The sequence below is a fragment of the Giraffa tippelskirchi genome, chromosome 1 (assembly GCF_054371585.1).
Source record: "Giraffa tippelskirchi isolate mGirTip1 chromosome 1, T2T-mGirTip1v1.2.pri, whole genome shotgun sequence".
Classification (NCBI taxonomy): domain Eukaryota; kingdom Metazoa; phylum Chordata; class Mammalia; order Artiodactyla; family Giraffidae; genus Giraffa; species Giraffa tippelskirchi.
The window spans coordinates 25693875-25718069 of record NC_137275.1 but is presented as its reverse complement, the minus strand read 5'-3'; the positions used below and the strand labels follow the sequence as shown (position 1 = coordinate 25718069).

Below are 24195 nucleotides of genomic sequence, written 5' to 3'. Positions count from 1 at the left end.
CCATGGGGATTCTCCAAGCAAGAATACTGGAGTGGGTTGCCATTTCCTCCTCCAGGGGATCTTCCCAACCCAGGGATTGAATCCGGGTCTCCTGCATTACAGGCAGATTCTTTATCATCTGAGCCACCAGAGAAGCCATGACCAGAAGCAGATGACCTGAAAGAACAATGGCAGAGCCTATGGAAGACTCAGATAAACAGCCTGTTTGGGATATACTGCTGGGGGCTATTCTCCAGGGTGCAATTTAGGCACAGGATCAAAGGCCAGTATATGATGCTGCGTCCCCAGTAGCTAAACCACATGGAATTAGGAACCAAGAGGTGATAGAGTGCTCCTCTCACCCTTACTCTCCCTAGAAGGATTGATATTTCCTGTCCTGAAAAGTCAAGCTCTGTGAAGTTAGAGTTTCTATTTCTCTTTGGGGTGGGGAGTTGGGGGAGGTGGAGAACACTTCCGCCAAGTGACACAGGAAGGATTCCACTGGTTTGGAAACATGACTGTTAGCACCTAGCCTCTGTGAGTGTCTTATGTCCACGATCCAAGAGCAGAGAATCAGCACTGATTACCACAAGGCCTTCAGTTTACAACTCCACAATAAGATGAAAGGATTATTTATTGAACCCAGGGGATTCAGGAGGTCATTTCTTAATACTCACATTGCTTAGTAATAACTCTTCATGGACAGTTATGGTAACTCCTACAGACCACAAAGTACCAATGCACTCAGACCACTTAGGAAGGGAAGAGCTGGGACTCCTAGCAGACTAGCAACCGAGACTAGCCAGTGTGCTTGCCTAAGGAGAAAGAAATCTAAAATGAGTGGTTAAATAGGCTAGCGATTGGTATCAATTATGTCCTTGGGATCAGCTACAGCTAGTAGCTTAGTTGACTAACCCACTTTTAGCCTTTTTAGAAGATTGCAAGTGACATGGATTCTGTGAGCAATGGAGTTTTTACCTCCCCTCTCAGGGACAAAATGAGAGTACCTCGGTCTTATAAGAAGGCCCACTGCTATGGTATGAGAGCCAGAGGATAGTCTGACAGTGTCTGACACACAGCTATGTCTTTCCCCAGATCTGTTCAGCCTCATCTATCTCCTGGACCCCTGACCACTTCGCCTGCCAGCTTTGTTGGCTATCTTGGCCTCTGTCCACTTGAAGGTCATACTCAGCTAGAAGCAACAGCTCAGGTGCCCAGATCTAATCCGACCAGATCCACAAAAGCTCTAATGTCTCCAGCAACTGCCTACAGAAGCCAGGTAACAAACCCAGAACTGCAAGGGAGTCACTTAGTGTCTCATGGGGTAAACAGTAGGCGTAAGAGACAGAAAATGGGTAAGAGCTGTCAGAAGAATTCTTCCTTCTTTGTCTGAGGTGCTGTGGTCCTGTATGGTTTGGTTGAAAACCTGCCACATGAGTGAGTGCCTGGCTGTGTTCTCTCATTCCACACATCCTTCCTGCCTCACCTTCCTTCTCCCCACTTAGTATCCTGCAGCTATCCTTCCCAATAAAACTTTAGTCTTTAAGCTTGGCCTAATTTTCTGTGTTTTAGGGACTATGGGTTGAAAAAGATATCAGACTCAGGGGACTGTTTCAAATGATGTGGGTGCCACCATTGACACCACTTTGCAAAGTGATGTCCTTCAAGTTTGGAAGAATGAGAAAAACAGAACACCACTGCATTAGCATTGAACTTAGAAATATTTAACCTAAACTTGATCCTAGTTCTGCTACATACTGTGTGATCTTGAATAATTCACTGAACTTCTCTGAGCTTCATTTCCCCATCTGGATCACCAAGGATCCAGCGGGACAGGCTTTCAGGGAAGACTGATGGGAGGGCCTGTGAAACCTCAGGTAATTGATGTAACATCTCTAAGCCTCAGTTTCCTCATATGTAAAATGAAGCTAGGAATGCAATTTGCATCGCATATGTGTTTGGAGGATTAAATAGCATCATCACTCATGCAAACCACTTGTAAAGTCTCTTCTCTACTATTTTCATCTTTGAAAATGGATAAAAACTCCCCACATTCAATGGTGGTCATGAAGATTCGCTGCCTCCTCCAGGCAGCTGTTGGAGCTGATTGGGTGAGGTCTAGGTATCTGAGCTGTGGGAACACATGGCATAATTGTAAAATTATTTTTTTCCGGGGAAAAAAAGCATGTGTTATAATTTATGTCTAGACGTTCTTCCCTTCCCTACCGAGAGACACCTGGACCCCTTCACACTGTCTTCTCAGGCCAGTGAGTTGACTCCATGTCAATACAGACTTCAGCCCACATCTCTCCCAACCTGCAACAAAACTGATCGATTCCTGCTTTGTCAGTCACCACCCCTCACTTTTACCACCCCTGGCCGTCCCTGCAGAAGACAGACATGGCAAGTAACAAAACAATATTGATACTATCTCACTTCTCTATTCAAGTCTTAATTTGAAATAAATACTCCAAAGGCCCAAATTTGAGGAAAATGTGTTCTTGCCCAAGAACTTGGGAGAACAGATTCATAAGTAATGTTGTTTTGCCTGACATACGATTTGAAGTAGCTCCCCTGTGTGAAATCCTTCAGAGTATAAAGAAAATGTGATTGGCCAAAATGCCACATCAGGACACATTAAATAAGATTTTACAGATTTGTGTATAAAATCTGAATCTGTTGGGCTGGCCAGGGATCCTATTACCGTAGTCATCTGTGAAGCAAGCAGTCATCTGTCCCTCCAATAAATAATTATGTGAGATGGGAACAGACAAGCCCCAGGTTTTGCAACAGATCCAGATCTAATTCTTTGATAACACAATTAGAGCAGCTACTCTTCCTTTGCACTTGACGCATAGTCCTCTTACCAGTTGCCCACAGCCTCAGAGTAGCTAATGACATCAAAAGCCTTTGGGCCACTGGGATCCAGTGCCATCATGATTCATCAAAGATGCAGCTTAATGGCTGCTGGATCAAACACTAGAGTCCACACTGACTCTGTCCAGTTCTCAGTACCACATTAACCTCGCCCTGAAATCCTCCAGAGGTGTTTATCCCCCAAGAGGTCCCTCTTTGGACATTGATAATAACCATGAAACACTGTAATTCATACAATTAATGGTTTATTCCAGACATCCTGCTAATACTAATTTCTACTGTTTGCCTGGATTAAAGGCTGTCTGCTACCAAGAGACTTTGCAGCAATCTCTCCAGTTAATTGATGTTTTCAGGCACCTGTGTGAAAGACAACAACAGCAGAAGTTGCTATGTAATTTCCATTGTTTACCACAAATTGCAAGGTGCCGTGATTACGTCATTCTTGTTGCTGTGATCACTATCATCATCACCACCATTATCAATAGTTAGTAAAGGCCCACTTAAACATACTTGACTTCACTGTGTGTTCTAATGTGTGCTCCGGTACAGCTTGTCAAAGAAGGCTAATCATTATAATAGCACACTAGAGTCTTAATAGTGTTCCAGTATTTTGAAAAATAATAATAATCATCATTTTGTACTCACTTTGGGAAACTAGAGACATAGGAGTATAAACACCAGCAAATTACTTCTTTATTTGGTTACCTATACCTCTTGGCATCTGACACATATAAGCTCTGAAATATTTTCTAAGAAATGAAAGTATAATGAAATTAATAAACTAGTATGCAAAAAATTGCAGCAGAAATATCCAATGAGAGCCGAGGTTCCAGATGAAAAAAGGGAGATGAATAATTAGTGGGTGCCTCTTGAGTAGTGGGTGTTCTAGGGCATAGTGTCCTTTTCCATCTGACACTACGTCCAGGGGAAATCAAGTCACATTTTTCCCTTTAAAGGAAAAATAAATCACAGAAAGGCAGACACTCAGAGGCTCTCTTGACATCACATGATTTGACATTGTGATATTTAAACTTTTTGTGTTGGGACACAACTGATGCTCACACAGGCAGAACACTTTCATGGATGCACCCAAAGTGGAATGTAATTCCCACCACTGTTCCTTCTCTTCACAAAATGATGGACTACAAATAAGGATATGAGCATGACTATAGGGATAAACTTGAATTTTCTCTCATTTTTGTTAAAATGAAAAAGTAAGTCTTTCAAAAATTCTTGATGCTTGAACTCTTTCTAGTAATGAATTACTAGGAAATATATTACAAATGATTGTAACATGGTTGGATCTCTCAGCACAGCTAAGAGACCTGAGTTCTAGGTCCTGATTATACACTGATTGCATGTGTGCTAAGTCACTTCAGTCATGTCCAACTCTTTGCAACCCTATGGACTATAACCTCCAGTCTCCTCTGTCCATGTGATTCTCCAGGCAAGAATACTGGAGCAAGTTGTTCATGCCCTCCTCTGGGGAATCTTCCCAATCCAGGAATCGAACCCAAGTCTCTTGAGGTATCCTGCATTTTTGCAGGTGAGTTCTTTACCAGTGGTCTTCCCTCATTGGTAAAGAATCCGTCTGCAATGCAGGAGACCCCAGTTCAATTCCTGGGTCGGGAAGACCCCCTGGAGAAGGAATAGGCTACCCACTCCAGTATTCTTGGGCTTCCCTTGTGGCTCAGCTGGTGAAGAATGCACCTGCAATGTGAGAGACCTGGGTTTGATCCCTAGGTTGGGAAGATTCCCCTGGAGAAGGGAAAGTTATTCTGGCCTGGAGAATTCCATGGACTGTATGGTCCATGGATCGCAAAGAGTTGGACACGACTGAGCAAACTTCACTTTCATTTTCACTTTCACTTTCTTTACCACTAGTGCCACCTGGGAAACCCTATACCCTGATTGGCGTTAAGATCTAAAGCAAGTCATTTCCCTTTGTTAAATCTCAATTTCTTTATTGTAACATGAAAAGGTTGGACAAAGGTCTACAGAGGTTTGGACTCTGAGGTCAAGAGCTAAAGTGTAGCCATCCCAAGAAAAACTAAACAGAACTTGGAACTTATCAAGGGTTTTCAAATTGCTGAAAGCAATTTATTCCCCCATTCCATCTTTTAGTAACTTCTACCACATAATATAGAAAAGAATAGATTGGCCACTCTTCTCAAGCACAAGAGATATCTCGGTATGGCTGGTTTCTATAAGCTAGCTCTTTGGGAAATTTATTTATTATTTCTCCAACTTTTCTCCCACTGGGGCTCCTTCTCCCCTTCTATGATAATCTTGCTCTATCTTTGTGGATCAAGTGCAAGTCACTGCATCCTAGAATAGACACATGATGTAAGCCGGATTCTTGATTCTCACAACAGTTTTGTGAGCTGAACAGGATAGATGTAACTCTGATTCCTGTTTTAAATATTGTTGCTGTTCAGTCCCTAAGTCATGTCTGACTCTTTGTGACCCTAAGGGCTGCAGCACACCATGCTTCCCTGTCCTTAACCATCTCCCGAAGTCCCTCAAACTCAGGTCCATTGAGTCAGTGATGCCAAGGAAAGAAAACAAAATTGATTGGGTTTCTCCTACGCTGTTTCGGGGGATATAAATTGGTGCAGCCACTGTAGAGAACAGTATCAGTTCAGTTCAGTTGCTCAGTCGTGTCCGTCTCTTTGTGACCCCATGGACCACAGCACACCAGGCCTCCCTGTCCATCAACAACTCCCAGAGTTTACTCAAACTCATGCCCATTGAGTCGGTGATGCCATCCAACCACCTCATCCTCTTGTCATGCCCTTCTCCTCCCGCCTTCAATCTTTCCCAGCTTCAACATCAGTCCTTCAAATGAACACTCAAGACTGATTTCCTTTAGGATGGACTAGTTGGATGTCCTTGCTGTCCAAGGGACTCTCAAGAGTCTTCTACAACACCACAGTTCAAAAGCATCAATTCTTTGGTGCTCAGCTTTTTTGTAGTCCAACTCTCACATTCATACATGACTACTGGAAAAACCATAGCCTTGACTAGATTGACCTTTGTTGACAAAGTAATGTGTCTGCTTTTTAATATACTGTCTAGGTTAGTCATAACTTTCCTTCCAAAGAGTAAGCATCTTTTAATTTCATGGCTGCAGTCACCATCTGCAGTGATTTTGGAGCCCCCAAAAATAAAGTCAGCCACTATTTCCCCATCTATTTGCCATAAAGTGATGGGATCAGATGCCATGATCTGAGTTTTCTGAATGTTGAGTTTAAGTCAACTCTTTCATGGAGGTTCCTTAAAGAAACTAAAAAAAGAGCTATCATATGACCTAGAAATCTCACTCCTGGGCATACATCTGGGGAAAACAGTTACTCAAAAAGATACATGCACCCTAATGTTAATTGCAGCACTATTTACAATAGCCAGGGCATAGAAGCAACCTAAATGACCATTGACAGAGGAATAGATAAAGAAGATGTGGTATATATACACAAGGAAATATTACTTAGCCATAAAAAAGAATGAAATAATGTCATTTGCAGCAACATGAATGGACATAGAGATTATCATACAAAGTGAAATGTCAGACAAAGACAAATATCATATTTTATTGCTTATCTGTAGAATCTAGGAAATGATACAAATGAACTTATTTTCAACACAGAAATAGACTCACAGGCATAGAAAACAAACTTTGGTTACCAAAGAGGGAAATGGGAGAGATAAATTAGGACATTGCGATTAAATATACATATTACTATATATGAAATAAACAGCAAGGATCTAATGTAAAATACAGGGAATTATACTCAATATTTTTTAATAATGTCTAATGGAAAAGAATCTGAAAAAGAATAGATGTATATAACTGAATTACTTTGCCCCACACCTGAAATTAACACATTGTAAGTCAACTACACTTCAACTTTAAAAAATTGTAAATAAATAAAACTGATTGAGTTTCTTGACTTCATTAACATCACACATACAGGAATTGCTGCTACATAAACCCTGGAGATTTTTTCCCACTACAAATCTGATGTCTTATCCATTTCCCCACCAGAATGTGACTCCCTTCACGTGTTTTATCTTCATCCCATATATAAAAAGACAGAGAACTTACCCAAGATCCTGAGAATAAGATTAATATAATCAATCAATGCAAGAGAAGAGGGCAGATGTTGGCAGAAGACTTGATGAAGATGCAGAATGCCAGTCAAGGTAAATGTGGGAAGACCAACACTAGTTGTAACAATCAATAGTACTGATTTATGGAGCAGAAATGTCATGAGAGGGGAATTTCAACAGGGAAAAATTTTAAATAAGGATCCAATAAGAAAAATATGACAGTGCTCATCCAACATTGTCTATGTGAAAAACATAATCAAAAAGGAATGTTCATCGCAGCACTGTTTATAATAGCCGGGACATGGAATCAACCTAGATGTCCATCAGCGGACGAATGGATAAGGAAGCTGTGGTACATATACACAATGGAATATTACTCAGCCATTAAAAAGAATACATTCGAATCAGTTCTAATGAGGTGGATGAAACTGGAGCCTATTATACAGAGTGGAATAAGCCAGAAAGAAAAACACCAATACAGTATACTAACACATATATATGGTATTTAGTCAGTCAGTAAAAATAACCCTGTATGCGAGACATCAAAAGAGACACAGATAAATAGAACAGTATTATGGACTCTATGGGAGAGGGCAAGGGTGGGATGATATGGGAGAATGGCATGGAAGCATGTAAATTACCATATGTGAAATGAATCACCAGTCCAGGTTCAATGCATGATACCGGGTGCTCAGGGCTGGTGCACTGGGATGACCTAGAGGGATGGGATGGGGAGGGAGGTAGAAGGGGGGTTCTGGAAGGGGAAAACATGTATACCCATGGTGGATTCATGTCAATGTATGGCAAAACAAATAAAAAAATAATAATAATAATAAAAGAAAACTATTCTAGGATAAGAGTTAAGGTTGGGTTATCAAAACTCACCGTAGCCTATTAAATAAAATATCTCCCAAGATTATACTCTTCACTTTACTCAGCATCTGTGTACTAATCCATGAAATGAAATATCTAGTTGCTTTAATTTAGCTCAACAAACATATTTTGAGTGTCTTCTGTGTGTGAGGCATTGTATTAGAAAGGATGAACAAGAAATAGTCTCTATTGTCAAGGAAGTAGGTACATAAAAGAAAGAAATTGAGAAATATTCCTGAGATTGGGCAATTGGTGAATGCCATTAACTGAAGGAATATAAGAAGAGGGGCAGGATAGGAGAGGAGATGGGCAGGAAGGAATTTGGTTTGCAAAATCAGATCTGTTAGGAATGCATTTGGCTGCAAGAAACAACCTCAAACAGCAGAGTTCATGCAACAGACATTTAGCCACCACAATATGAAATCAAGGAAAATGCAGTCCAGGTCAGCACAGTGGTTCAACAATATCAGGGATGCAGCCTCAATCTATCCTCTAGTCCACCATTCTTGGCCTGTTGGCATTTTGTCCTGCTGCTTGTCTCCTCAAGTTACAGATTCCAGGGTATATGTCAGTATTCAACTAAACTGCCGTTTGTCACCCCACTTTAATCACTAAAATAAGTTTCCTAAACTTCAGTATACAAAAAAACAATTATATGAAATGCATTAATTCAACAAGGAGAAAAGAACCAAAAATGAATAAGCCTATTGTTCTCTCTCCATCCAGTTACTACATAGGTGATAATAAAAATAAAAATACAGTTTTGATTGCTAGCTAGATGTAAATCATCTCCTAGTTCCAGAAAATCAAGCAAATAGCCATTAAACACGACAAAAATCTAAAAAATAGTTTGTAAATGACATTTTCTTTAGAAATCTTGGATGGTCCAGGAGGCAATGGCAGAATGACAGTCTACAGATCATCTCCAGTGTACCTTTCACTTCCATTAGTCAGAGCCACGGTGCACCTGATGAATATAAATTGCTTTATGAACAGCTGTTTCTTCCCCAAAGTAAACAGGTTGAATATTGAAATAGCCATCTAGTTTGGGCTTGCTGATAGCATTGCATCTTGATTTCCCCAGATGGATGGCAGTGCACTTAAGTTCCTTTATGCATATCAAATATACAAGAATGGAAGTTTTTTCATAAACAACCAGATTAGTGCACCTGTAAATTCAAGAATGAGATTCGCATATTTATTATTAATGTTCTCTAACACTCAATCACTTGAGTAAATTACTGTATTAATGTACATAAATGTTCACTGGGATGTATAAACAGACTGAGAAACCTAGCTCTATTCATTCCAGGAATGTTCTCTTTATCAAACTCAAGGATTTCCAATGCAGAATTTCTGTTTCAGGGAGGAAGGCGAGAGGCAATAAAATAAAACACATTCTCCATAGATCAGAATGTTTAGTCCTCTGAAGTGGTCCCCAACCTTTTTGGTACCAGGGACCGGTTTCATGAAAGACTTTTTCCATGGACTGGGGTGAGAGTGGAAGAGGTCAGGGATAGTTTCAGGATGATTCAAGCATGTAACATTTAGTGTACACTTTACTTCTAACCCAGTGCCACAGCTGACCTGACAGGAGGTACTGGTCTGTGGCCCAGAGGTTGGGGACGCCTGCTCTAGAGAAGACAACATCCTCTAGGAACAGACCTGGGCAAAATGGTAAAAGAAAAACCCTAGTCTCTACCCACTATCATTTTTGGCACTGCTCACTCAAAGGGCATGCAAGCACACAGATAAACACATCCTTACACACACACATACACATATGTGCACACAACCCCCAACGTGCCCTGGTCAGCCTGTTTTGGATAAGCCCCTGTTTCTAAGAAACCAGCCCTACTTTCCTTTACCCCTCCCTCTAAACTCTTAGTGTCCTCAGAATCCAATCTACTCAAAAGCCAGGAAGAAAGTTAACTGTATTAATACTAATTCCACCAGCAGGAGAAGAATTTATAGGACCTCTCCAAAGGGCAGTTGTATTTTGAAAGTACGACTGCTTCCAGATCTCACAATGGACCCTCAGACCAAATATGCTCCATCAGAGGAGACTTTCTGGTCTCCTCTGACCACAGCTTTCTCTACATCCTTGAAAAATAAAGTTTTGTCAAATGTTTTTGCTGTTCTCCAATGAACACATTTTAATCAAAACAAAGACATTCTGCAATATATCCAGAAAATATTATAAACTAAAAACAAAATGTAGATTTTTTTTTTCTTCACAACTGCAAGGTCAGTTAACACATGAAATTTGACAGTTCCATCTGATGTGCAAACTTCAAAGTCCTATGCTATTGAAGAGTCATAAAACAAAACAGAACCTCAAATACATTGAATGGATTCTCCAAAAACAAGTCTTTGTGGACTTTCCTTTAGGAAACAGAATGTGCAAAGCAGTTAATTTGGGAAAGTCTTGATTATCCGAACCAATGGAGAAGCCCTCAGAGAAGACCCGTTAAAACGGTGATGCTAGACATCTGGTTGATTCCAGAATACAGCCTTTCATGTAGATCTGGGCAAAGATTTCTAGGCAGAGAAGACAATGGTGCAAATTCTCTGAGTAAGGAATAAATTTGACTTACCCCTGAACAAAAGGGAGACTAATGTGCAGACGAGAAGAGAGCAAGAAGTTACAAGTGAAGAAGTCAGGACATTAGAGCAGAGCCAGAAGACGCAGGGCCTTGTAAGCTGACGGCGTAACGTCTATGTTCTCAGTATCCACCAGACAAAACAAATACCATCAGACAGGTGCCTCGTAAGAAACCAGAAACTGCTCTGGACATTAGAAATAGAGGAAATTTAATTGAAGGGGTTGATTAAACAAGTAATAGAAGAGCCCAGGAAGTAAAGAAGAAATGGTAAGGCCACAGCAGGAATCCACTGCGTGCTAAGTTGCTTCAGTCGTATCTGACTCTCTGTGACCCCATGAACTGTAGCCCAAAAGGCTCCTCTGTCCATGGGATTCTCGAAGAATACCAGAGTGGGTTGCCATGCCCTTCTCCAGGAGATCTTTACGACCCAGGGATCGAACTTGAGTCTCAAGTCTGCACTTCAGGCAGGTTCTTTACCATTAGCATCACCAGGGAAGCCCAGGGATCCACTACCACCTTAAAAAAAAAAAATAGTAAATGCATGCATGCTGTCATGTCCAACTCTTTGCAACTCGGTGGGCTGTAGCCTGCCAGGTTCCTCTGTCTTGGGATTTCGCAGGCAAGCATACTGGAGTGGGTTGCCATTTCCTTCTCCAGGGGATCTTCCCAAACCAGGGATTAAACCCACCTCTCCTGTGGTTCCTGCATAGGCAGACAGATTTTTTTTTCCACAACTGAGCCACCTGGGAAGCCCACTACCACCCTGGGGCAGGAGAAATTGTGTAAGAATGTGGTATCATCAGAGCCCAGAAACACAAGCCATAGGAGGACTTTGGGCCAGGGCGGGAGCCGCCATATACAGAAGCTGGGCATCGTGAAGGAAGCTATTTCACAGGAGAGGCACCTCACTCAGGACAGAGCAAGAGAAGAAACAACTGATTCCTCCCCTCCCCTTGCCCTATGATTTTCTGGTAGCATCTCCCACTGGCCGAACCTATCTGGAGACATCATTCCCTGTGATACAGAGCAGAGCAAGGAAAAACAGGTAAATGACAGGCACATGGGTCAACTGGAGGAAGAGAAAATACCCCCAACCTTATCCCATCTAACCATGCAACTCCCCAGCAAGCCTTTTCTTGTTTCTCTGACTTTGTCTGTCTGACCGCAGGATTCAGGACGCAACTGGAGGGCAGGGTCCCTATCTGGAGTCACTGTGATGGATTTTGTGTGGGAGACGACAGGTCTTCTCCCAGAATGAGACAGCTGCTATTTTTTATTAAGAGAGATGCTGTGGAAGGAGATCCAACTTAAAAACCTGCCTACCCAGTGCCTCGACAAATGCTGGAGATTTTCTAAAATTATTGACTGCACCAATTAGTTCTTTTATTTAATATCAAATGGATTTTATCATTCCTCCCTAAGTAACTGCATTGTCATGACTGCAGTCAGAAATTTAAGGGGCCATACTTCTCTCTTCTTTTACTTTTTCCCAAATAATGGCTACAAACTTAAGGAAATGCCTTTTCTAAGAAAAGACTTTCTTCAGTGCTCTCCTCGATGGGCTTTTCTCATCACCACATCCACCTGTACACATTTTTGCTTACTGGACGAGGAGGACACTGTAGACTCTTTTTTCTTTTTCGTAAACAAATCTCTCAAATTGCGGGCCTGTCACCATGCTATGCATTGGCTCTTCTGTCACCTGTGTAAGGGGATTGAAAGTATTTCTCTGATGAAATGCCCGTGAAGAGTTTTCTCTTTACAGTCATGAGGTGAGTTGTGGGGGAGGCAAAAGCAACATCGTGAAATTGATGCCTTCCCTGGACCCCCATCTCCATCTCCTTCTTAATAAGTCAGTAGCCATGACAACCTCCAGAGAGCCCAGAAAAGCTGGGAGGCGGCCTGCATGAGCTGTTTAGCTCCATGGCTCTCCATTGAGATGACTCACGTCCTGTATCTGACTGAGCCACAGGCGAGAATACAAACCTTTCCTGAAGTCAGTCTTTCCTCAATACCGTAGCTCTGGCTCAGGGCCAGCCGTGGCCGCTGTACACTTGACTCTGACCCAAGCTTGTCTTGCCCATCAGCTTCTGCTCCCTCCTTGGCTCCTGACTACGGCTCCCAGTCACTCTTCACAGCTCTCTGAATTCATGCTAAGCCCTTATCAGAACTTTCTGCCTTGCGTCCCTAATGTCTGCCATGACACTCTGTCCTGGCTCCAGCCTTGTCTCCTCTGACCTACAGCTGCCCAATCCTTTACCCACCTCCCTCTCATCCTCACCTCCCTCCTTCCAACATCCAACTGTCCCTTGCCACTTTCAGTCATTAATTTGCTGGGGCCATGGTGATTAGGTAGGTAAGGGAGAAGTTCACTCAACCTCCTTTCTGGAACACAAGCGTTCCTGTTGAGACATTTCCTAAAATTAGAAACAAACTGAAATTAGACTTGGCCAACCCTATCAGGGGCTTCCCAGGTGGCACAGCGGTAAAGAACCCACCTACCAATGCAGGAGATGCAAGAGATGCCAGTTCAATCCCTGGGTCGGGAAGATCCCCTGGGGTAGGAAATGGCAACCCACTCTAGTATTCTTGCCTAGAAAATTCTATGGACAGAAGAGCCTGGTGGGCTACAGTCCATGGGGTCATAAAGAGTCAGACACAACTGAGCATGCATGCATGCACGCACGCATGCTATGACCCTATCATGAGTACCATCCTGTAGGCAAAGACATATGTGTTTGGCTCTAGACTTGATTCTAGACTCTTGGGTGCAACCTTTGGAAAATGATAATAGCAATAATGGTTAGGATAATAGGATAATGGTTAGGAAGACCCTTGATCTCATGAGTCCTTAGGTGAAGATTTTTCCATTTTATTGACAGATTTCTTTTGAAGTTAAGATTTTAAGATAGCAAAACTGTGTATTACTCATCTTCATCTTTCTAAAAATGACATAGATCCAGACACATGGTGAATGCCAAATGCTTGAAGGTAGAAGGAAGGAAAGACGAAAGGAGGAGAGAGACAGAGGAAGGGAGGGAGGGAGGGAGAGGAGATGGTTCGTACAAAGGCAAACTCGGGGCACATACTAGCCAGGTGGAGATGGAGGTAGCATCACAGATGTGAAAAATGACGGAACCAGGAGTCAATCAAGAGCCAGGAGCTCTAAATCTGACTCTGCTATCAATTTGCCACATGAATTTTAAAAACTCTATCCCAAATCTCTTTGTAGCCTCTGGTCTGAGAAACAGAATTCAGATCTCTTCAAGGTTATCTGGACATTCCTGTCCCTTCTGAGTTTCCTGGAACTTAACTGATTTTAGATTACACTTGGTTTCCCCTGGACAGGCCTGTGCCAATCAACTTCAGAGGGTCCCTGAGATTTGGGGTCTCTACTCAAGCTTTCCTACAGCACTTGGGTCTTAGAAATATGACCCAAACTAGTCAAAGACCAGCCAAATTTCCTAGACAGCCAATGTCCGAGGAATCTGTTCCTTATTCAGATACTCCTCAGCCCCCTTAGTCCCAGAGGGTTCTGGAAAATAACCCCAGAAGCCTCAAATAGCTACTGCAGATGGTCCCAGACCTGAAAAACAGGAAATACCAGGCTCCGGGCTTTGAGCCCTCATCCTTTAAACTGCCAACAGATCTATCTATAATGTCCCTTTAAATTTAAAATTCTATTTAGTGCTTTCTAGTCCCATGTTTAAACAACTTCTCGGTTTTTAGGGTTGTCTCCAGTTTTATGTAAGCCACAGATAGCAAGAAGGATAAAGAACTCATTAAGAGAAACTTGAGCTCATCACAGAGTCTCAAGTGGTTGTATTTCAAAGACCAAGGCTTTCAACTACCCTGGAGTCTGTCATGTTGAGCCTTAGTGGAGGATCCTGCTTTTTAAAGACATTCACAAAATGAAATAATTCATAAACCCAAAGTAGAAAGAGGATTCATAAGCTTTTGTTCCTCCGCATTCAACCATCTCTCCCTCTTTGGCTGTCCTGGGTGATGACCCTCCCAGGCACACAGCAAGATGAACGGTGCCCACTTTCATGTTTCCCAGCAGGCATCCCCCCTCTCAGGCCTGGGAGAGTCTTTGCATGTGTGCGTGTAACTTTAGGCTCTGAGATGGGTGCGGCAGCTCCAGGACCATACAGAGTCCATAGGACAGCACCAGAAAAGCTGCCAAAAGACTAAAATCCCAATGACACAGACTGCTATGTTATAGAAATGGACAGCACTGGTGTTTGCTTGATCTATTCAGGATTGTTAAATTCTATTCAGTTTTAGGGGGATTACTTTGAATTCTGGTCAAAGATAAGTTCTGAAGCCCATCTGTGATCAGACCCCACTCTCAGTCAGTGAGATGGAGGAGGAAGGTGAGACAGACCCATGAGACAGGCATCTCATAGGGCTGGCTCACAATGTATTCAATACCCCAACTGACCATAGGATAAGGAGGCCCCACCCACATCGTCCCACAGCCAGGACCCTCTCCGGACCCCCTGGGGCCTTTCAGCTCCCTCTCTGCAAGACCACAGAACCCCATAAGGGCATTCTCCCTGTATTCCAAAATCTACCTTCTGCCTCCTGTCCTCCCTGTCAGACTCTAGACCAGTCCTACCTGACTTCCGGTGTAGACCCTTTGTTTCAGACTCTATCCTTGACTCACTGTCAACCCCTCTGTACATGGTACTGAGCACTATTCAGTAACAAGTTCCTATGGACCTTGGGCTGCCCTTCACAGAGGATGTTGTCTCCAGTTCCTCTCACTCCAGGACTGCAACTGTGGCTGAGCCCCTCTCCACCCCCACATTCAGCCCCAGAATCCCAGTCTGTGCTGAAACTCTGGGACTCCCACACACACCAGACAGGAGGGCTCACACTGACTGTGCCCAGACACCAAATGATTCGTGTCACCCCTCAGGACCTGGAGGGTATTGGCCAAATGCCATGGGCTTGGGGTTCAAAGAAAACCTGCTCTTCAACCCAGTGTGTTCACACTGGGATCCTCAGAACTCCAGGGATACCACAGAGTTGCCCAAGTGGTCACCCCAGAGTTCAGGAAGGATGAAAAACAAGACGGGCTCTACAGACTTCCCTGGCAGGGTCCAGTGGTTAAGACTCCACCCTTCCACTGCAGCGGGGACAGGTTTGATCCCTGGTCAAGAAACTAAGGTCCCACAAGTCATGTAGCCAAAAATAATAATAATAATATTAATAAAAGATAAGCTCTAAGCATCCAGCCTCCCTTCCATCACAGCAGCTCTCTCTGATCGACCTTGCATGCGTGCTATTTCCACATGATTTTATTGAAGGGACATCTCTATGTTTTTAAGTGTCCAATCTACTGCATACACGTCTTCATGTAAATAATTATGTGCTAAGTCGCTTCGGTCGTGTCCAACACTATGAGACCCTATGTAACCCTATGACCCCATAGCCCGCCAGGCTCTTCTATCCATGGGATTCTCCAGGCGAGAATATTGGAGTGTGTTGCCATTTCCTCCTCCAGCGGATCTTCCCCAACCTGGAATCGAATCCGTGTCTTTTACATCTCCTGCACTGGCAGGCAAGTTCTTTACCACTAGTGCTATCTGGGAAGCCTAAAAATAATTATAACCAATTTGAATTATGATACTCATCTTCAATTTTTTAACGCTACAGTTACACTTTCTTTTTAATAGCTCAAAACTCCAGCTAAATGGACATAAATTCTTCTACCCACCTCAAATACAAAGCCAGTTATTTGAAATCACAGCTGAGTGAGATCAGTCACCCCTGCTTTCCGCAATGGACACAAAAGTACGCCCATTTTTTCTTCAGCAGGACTCTTTAAAGTGTCCATATTTATAACAACATAATTATAACCCATGAGAGAGAAATAAAAATGTTAATGACTATTTTTCCCAAGAAACAGAAAGTCATTCAATGTTTGTGAATAAAATGCTATGGAAATTATCTTTTTAAAAAAGATGCATTTAAATTTGGCACTGACCTTTGTAGCAGCCAGCGCTAGATTTCTCTCTGCTGGGAACAGTATGCAAAGATATCCACAGCTTTCAACAGCAAATCTGCAAATCCCCTTCATTATGTGCTGCCCCCGAGCTGCCAGGATAATCCTCATAAAAAAGATGCCACCTCCTCCTCGCAAGTTAACACGTCTCCACAGAAGTAAGAGGTAGAAACGAATGTTCTCTTTTTTCCCCCTACAGCCACAAAATACACGTTTCTCTGAAGGAGACTCAGTGGGAAAGAACAAGTCTTGTTTTCCCAGACTTGGCAACTGGCAGGAAGAAAAAGAAATTCTTCAACCCTCCAGGCTGCCTTGCCGCAGTTCCGTGTTTCCCAGACCACACACCTCGTCACAGGACATTGTGAAGTAAAGGATTACAAGTCCACACCGTTGCACACTGGTTCCCTTTCAAAAGCCCAGAGTCCACCATGTTTTCCACTTGCAAGAAAACAGGACACGTCCTCACTACCTACAAGTCCACAAAAACAAACTCAAGCCTTCAATTCTGGTTTTATTCGCTGAAGCCCGCCATGAAGCCTTCCTCAGCCTGAGAAGAGTGGTTTCTCTCCTCCTTGTTCAGTTTCCTAATTGATCTCGTCATGGTTCTTTTCCAAACCCACCACATCTACAGATGGCTTCTTCTCTGAATGCAATGAGTGTATGAGACCCCTTTAGTGGCCAGAGCTCCTGTTGATGAGGCCAAAAAAAACCTTGTCATGGTAGATAGGATTCCCCAAGCAAGAATACTGTAGTGTGTAACCATTCAATTCTCCAGGGGATCTTCTCAGCCCAGATCAAACCTGGGTCTCCTGCATTGCAGGCAGATTCTTTACCATCTGAGCCAGCAGGGAAGCCCTACTTATCTTTATCAAAGCATAAACTATATAGAAGAGACTTCTTGGCTTCTAGCACATGTTCTCCCTTTTCTGCAATTCCCCAAGGGATGGTGTTATAATTGCACCTCATTATCCAGTCACCACCACCACAACGACAAGAAAACTCTAGCATTTTTTCCTAGAAGTCATTTTTGATGGTTCTGTGATCTTAGACCAAAGGATTATGACTTCATCTTTCAGCTAGTCAGAGTTTCAGAGTTTCAACTAGTTTCAGAGTTACAGAATTCTGCAGAGTGGGTGAGTGGGGGGATGGTAGCATCTTCTATCATGCCACCAAAGAAGGATCCTACTTCTAAATCTGTGTGATGCATTGGGTTTATGTATGTCTGCCTGTAGCTAAGGAAGCAAGCAAGGTAGCAAGATACAACCATCTGCAAACAGAAGCCATACTACTCATAATTACACACACACACGTGCAGGCTGGGCAAAAGCGCTTTTTAGCTATTCCCCTGGGTTCTAAGTTCATCAGAGATGGATATCAGAGAACCCAGCCTCTCGTCTCCTTCCCTCACCTTCTGCCTTCCCTGTTGAAAGAAGCTCTTCAACACATTTCCTTCCTTCTAGAATTCTTCTCCTTCCCCTCACTCCTGGAGAAGTGGGACTACAGGAGGGGAGTTAAGGGGTGGAGACACCACACATTCAGTCCCTCTGGAGGTGGAGGGGATGAGAGAAAAGAACTTCCTGCTTCCAGACTCAGAGTGAAACATTCACAAGAAAACCCTTGTTCTCCCAACATCCCTCACTTTTGTAGCAAAACTAAAGGCATTATCATGCCAACAGAGATTCTAAATCTTTTCACTTTTGGTAAATTCTCTTTTCCACTATCCCAGACTGGTACAGATCAATGTTCCAGGATGGAAATATCATAAGGAAAAAGGGCACGAGGAAAAGAAAACTGTGCTCTATCACGCCACACACAAAGAGTACTCTTCCAAGAGAGGGCTATTCCTTCAGCCCAGAAGCCAGGATGAAGAAGACAATTGAGCAGAGTCACAAGCTAAGAGTTGGCTTTGACCCAGAGTTGGCGGATTGGTATAGCATGTAGCAAGAATTATAACTTTGTTGCTGAAATCCACTAAGAGATGGGGGTTGTTGCCACTGCGGTATAACCTAAAAAAGGCTGACATGTAAATAAATGGGTTGTTGGGACTTCCCTGGCAGTCCAGTGGTTAAGACTTCGCCTTCAGGGACTTCCCTGGTGGTCCAGTCGCTAAGATTCCAGGTTCCCAATGCAGAGGGGCCTGGTTTCGATCCCTGGTCAGGGAATAGATCCTGCATACCTCAATGAAAGATCCTGCCTGCTGCAACTGAAAGATCCCACATGGTGCAATGAAGGCTGAAGATCCCACGTGCCACAACTAAGACCCAGCTCCACAAGAGAAGCCCGAGAATACTGGAGTGGGTAGCCTATCCCTTCTCCAGCAGATCTTCCCGACCCAGGAATCGAACCAGGGTCTCCTGCATTGCAGGCGGATTCTTTACCAACTGAGCTATGAGGGAAGCCCAAAGACCCGGCACAGCCAAATAAATAAATAAGTATACATATTTTTTGAAAAAAAGATTTCGCCTTCCAATTCAAGGGGTGCAGGTTCAATTCTTGGTTGGAGACCTAGGATGGCATGTGCCTTGGGGCCAGAAAAACAAAACATAAAGCAGAAACAATATTGTAACAAATTCAGTAAAGATTTTTAAATGGTCCACATAAAAAACTATTTTAAAAAAATAGAGAAATGGCTACTTGCTATAAGAACAAAAAATATATATATTATGTAGCATTATCTTTGAAACCAGGTGATAGGTGGTAAGAAACTTTTTTAAGTGATGTGCCATTTCTGAGCAGAAACTTGAAAGCCATTGCATAGATCCATCCATTGTTGCTTTTCTTCCCTCTTCTGTGTGACCAAGATTGGAGCAGCTTCTCCCCGTAGATCTCAGAGTGAAGAAGACATGTGGGGCCAACCACCGAGCCATGGCCATGCTCAGACTGAGGAATGCACCTCTGTGAAGCACCCCCAAAAAGCTTGATGAGAAATTTCAGAGGAAGAGAGATGTTTGGCCTATTGTTTGTCACCAAATGGCTGCAAACAAGACACCAGTGGAGTCAGAAAATGGGAGTATTCCAATGGAAACTGTGCAGGTGGGTCAATTCAGACAAACAGTTGCTGCCCCAGGTCTAATTGAGCATGGTTCTGAAGGAGGCTTCACAGCAAACCAGTGAGAAACCATCACACTCGCAAAGGCTATTTTCAGCAATACCCCCACGCACCTCTTCCCTCCACTTCCCACCCAACAAAATATATTAGTAAAAACTCAACTTAATAACCCATGTACCAGCATCAAGACTGATAAAAACGTGATTCTTTTCCCACAGTGTAAGTGGCATTGTGAAATCCTTTCCGGAGGCAAAATCCTCAGGAAAGGAGACAGTAAAATTGCCCTGGCCCATTATATAAACAGAACACTTCTTTGTATGTGACTATGAAGATGAATGGAAAAGATTTTCACACCATCATCAGAACAGGTGGTGAGTGGGGATGGAGGAGAGAAGCGGGATGGAGCCCACAGAAGAGGAAGATTATAAAATTATTTGTTCATTCAAGAGGGGCCAGTACTCTTAAGGAACAAATGGAGTTGGACAACCTCAGGGGAGGAAAGGCAGAAAAGTCATTCTTGATTTTTTCTTTCCTGCTTAAGCCCCTATATTTAGTCAGTTAACGTCTACTCATCCTGACTCCATAGCACCAACCCCATTCATCTCTAACTCCCTTCATCTCCTTAACAGTCCTGAGTTCATAGCCTTAGCTCTTCCTGGACCATCGCAATACTTTCAAGGCATCTCCCTGCTCCCTTGCCCTTACTCACCCATTCTACCTGACGTGAATGGATTCACCTTCCTGAAACAGTTCTGCTGATATCACCACCTGCTGCCTATCGCTATGGACTAAAGTCCCAAATCCCCACCCTAGTTTCCAAACTCCTCCCTAATCTGGCGCCCTGTTCCCTTCTCACTCTTGGAAATTTGACCAAAATAAAGGATTCATTCCTTTATACAATCATCATTGTTTTCCTTCCTGTATTTTTTTTTTTTGAGTTGTTACCTTCCTCTTTAACTTCAAATGTCTAAATCTTACAAATCCTTCAGAACCCAGCTCATTGTCACTTCCTCCTTTCAGCCTTCTGAAATCCTTCTGGTCAGCATTGCCCCCCATTCTGAACTACAGATCACATCATCTGAGTCTCTTCTAGAATAATCATCCTTCCCCATGGGGGTCATTTGTGTGCATGCCTTTCTCCCTCCTAGAGTTTGCTGTAAGGCAAGGTCTGTCTTATTTTTCTCCCATAGAAGCTAGGATGGAGGGAAGCAAAACAAGGAAAGAAGGACTCTGGCTAGTCTCCTGGCACCCAAGCAGCCCAAATGCCCTGTGTGGTCCCCCAACAAACTGAATACCTGCTTTACTGTTTCCCTGGACTTGCCATGTCTCTCTAAAACGTGGTTAGGTTTTCTACTTTCTGCTTCCCCTCTAATTAGCAACCAAATGCTGATTGGGTCCCAGATTAGGTTTCCAGATCCCTGAGCCTTGCCAGCCTGTCTCCGTGCTGGGGAGAGGAAAGCCAAGAAATAGGAAACACAAGAGTCAGACCACACCGAGGAAGGCAGGGAGAGGTCGCACAGTAGATAAATCGACTTGCATAAAAGTCTTGAGTCAGCATCACATCAATTCACAAGGCTGCCTCTGCATTCCAACCTCAAACACAAAACAACCCGGTGTCCTGACACCTTCCAGAGACAGAAGAACACGGCTCTGAAATGAAGGGTCCCCCCAAACCCCACATGCACGCTGTCCCCAGAGCAGCCCTAGGGAACGGTAACAGTGCTACTTTCCAAGGGTGCCTGCCAAGGACTGCACATGAATTATTTAATTTAGTCCTCAAAATACCTGTCATTTTACAGGTGAAGAAGCTAAGAGTCTGCTTTGTGGCCCTCTCACAGATCCAGTTTGCTGGAGTTGCCGAATTTCACTCCTGCAGCTTCGAGGTGAGGTGTAGGCAGCTCAGATGGCCGAGGGACCTTCCTCCTCTCCTCCCCCACACCCCCCTTGATCCGTTTCCCCAGGAAGGTCCTCCCAGGAGGTGACTGTTTCAGCACAGCCAGTTGCATGCAGTCTTTTATTCCATCACCTGTTGTGTTCTGCCAACCGGCACTCTCAAAGCCGTGGCACTGACTGTAAAGCTCCCGTGTGACTTAATACGCTTGATTCGTTTTGAGCACAGAGACAATGGATGCTGCTTATCTTCCATCTGCCATCATCTTTTCTTCTGTACCTGCCACCTTCCTGATAACAAGGGTGGCAGCTTCAGCCAGGGAGTACATCCTGTTTCGGTTGCTGAGCTTCGGCAGCCTGTCATTCCACAAATCTTTTCCCACCAAAGCCTGATCTCACACTGGTCCCACATAGTATCCTCAAAGAAGTCTTCACCGCCACCCTGTATCCAGGCTCTCTCCATTCATCCTGCAGCCAGTTGCCAAATACTCCTTGCTAACCACTCAGTGGCTACCTGTGGCCTCAAAAATTTGGGGCAAGTGTTCTTTAATGTTTACAGCCCTTTTTATTCTAGGACAAGCAGATTCCCAACCTCACCTCTCGCCTCTCCCATGCTGGTACCCTGGATTCTAGCTGAATCAACCCATAATCCTCTCCTCCAAACTCTTCAAATGTTGGCAGTACTCTCTCTCCCTCTCTATTTTCACCTCTAGAAATCCCAACACCACCTCAAGACTCAGCTAATATATGCTGAAGCTTTTCAGAACTTCCTGAGCTTGTTCCTGAGTCCCCATTCAGGTAGGATTTCTTCAATCGCTATGACTCTGTGTCTTGTGCCTCTTTTATCGCCCTGAATGCGTTCTCCCCTCCTCTATATAGCTGCTACATTCTCTTCTCACTTCCTTTGTCATGAACTGTGGACTCTAAGGCTTTCCTGCATGCTCATCACCAATTCCACCCCCAGCACCTCCACAAAAGCAGCCAACAGAGCCTCTCACTTCCCAGTGCTCACAATCTGGTTATTGAATTACATTATAAATGGTTGAATTGAGCAAATATACTTGACAGAGCTGTTGGGGTTCCTCCTTTGTCCTGGGGTTTTATCCTCAAGTCTGTTATTTTCCCCTTCCTTGTTGCTCATGGAATCCAGTAGTGACTAACCAATCTAATCTGGTCACAATCCAGAAGTTTCACAAATATAATGTGATAAACAAGGGGTTTGAATATTCTGGGAATTTCCAAACAAATTAGTATCCATGTTCTGAAGATAAAATTTGAAGGATACTGAGAAATGATTTTTTTTCCCCTACTGTGTCCCTTTCCAGGGAGGAAGGCCTATGCAAAGCACCAAAATGAGACTCTTTTGATTCCAAAGTTTGTCTTTTAGGTTTCATGCTTTCCCTGGGTTAGAAAAATAATTAAGTATTTTTTGATCAAAAGGCTTCTGCCTGACTCTAGACTTCAAGGGTGGAGAAATACATAAAGAGAGAGAAACAAAGGACATTAGGGCTTCTTCTGCTTAATTCTACTAATTTATGGAACTGAAAAACAAAAGGCACCATTAACCAGAGGGTCAACCCACAGAATGGGAGAAAATAGTTGTAAATCATATATCTGATAAATGATTATATCTAGAACATATAAAGTACTCTTACAACTCAATAATTTTTTTAAAAATCCCAAATTTTAAAATGGACAAAGGATCTCGATAGACATTTCTCTAAGGAAGTAAATAGCCAGTAAATACATTAAAAAAGGTGCTCAACACCACTAATCATTAGGAAAAATGCAAGTCAAAACTACAATGAATACCCTTCATACCCATTAGGATGGCTGGAATCAAATAAGGCAGATAATAATGAGTATTAGTGAGGATATGGATAAATTGGGACTTTCATACGCTGCAGATGGGAATGTAAAATGATGTGGCCATTTGGGAAACAAACCAGCTGGTAGTACCTCAAATGATCCAACATATAATTACCGTGTAAGCCAGCAATTCCACTCCTGGGTGTACATTTCTGAGCAATGAAAACATATATCCACACAAACACTTGTGTATGAATGTTATTTAGGGTGGGGAAGGAAGATTAGGGATAAGGAATGGTATCTTAAGAGTACAGACTTTCTTTTTGAGATGATTAAATGTTCTGAAATTGATTATGGTGGAAATCCCATGGCAGACCAGTAGTTAGGACTCTGAGCTTTCACTGCTGAGGGACCAGGTTCAATCCTTGGTCAGGGAACTGAGATCCAACAAGCTGCACAGTGCACCAGAAATAAATAAGTAAAATTGACTATGATGATGGTTGCATATATCTATGAATATACGAAAAACAAGTATATTCCCTGGAGAAGGGATAGGCTACCCACTCCAGTATTCAGGAGGCTTCCCTTGCTGCTCAGCTGGTAAAGAATCCACTTGCAATGCTGGAGACCTGGGTTCACTCCCTGGGTTGGGAAGATCCCCTGGAGAAGGGAATGGCTACCCATTCCAGCATTCTGGCTTGGAGAATTCCATGGACTGTATAGTCCATGAGGTTGCAAAGAGTCGTACACAACTGTGCAACTTTCACATACTAAAAACCATTTACATTTTAAAGGGGTGAATCATGTGGCATGCTTAGGTATGAATCAGATCCTAAAGGATGAACCAGAAATGCTGTAGAAACTCAAGGGTTGCATGGTCTAACTATGGTCACAGGAATCATATGAATTGTGAAGCGTCTCAGGAGTAGAAGGAGGCTTACTTGATCCAGTCATCTCCTGACCAGCACATACTCTATTGGGAGTTAAAC

General features: G+C 43.2%; 1 protein-coding gene across 9 annotated transcripts in view; it reads right to left on the bottom strand.

Annotated features, from left to right (window-relative positions):
* Positions 1 to 24195, bottom strand: part of RCHY1 (ring finger and CHY zinc finger domain containing 1) — a 121156-nt gene that overhangs the window by 26498 nt on the left and 70463 nt on the right. Inside the window, exons 11-12 of one of the 9 annotated variants that reach the window (XR_014081061.1) lie at positions 10437 to 10629; positions 6420 to 9008 (exon numbers count right to left, since the gene is read on the bottom strand). The exons of 6 other annotated variants lie outside the window; for them this stretch is intronic. Coding sequence is in view for 1 of the 3 variants with exons in the window: in XM_081586621.1 (XP_081442747.1) it covers positions 3193 to 3213 (21 nt within the window). In the remaining 2 variants the exon portion in view is untranslated. Of the gene's footprint in view, positions 1 to 3084; positions 3214 to 6419; positions 9009 to 10436; positions 10630 to 24195 lie in introns of those variants that run through there. 2 more of the 9 variants (XM_081586621.1, XM_081586518.1) reach the window with 2 other exon arrangements.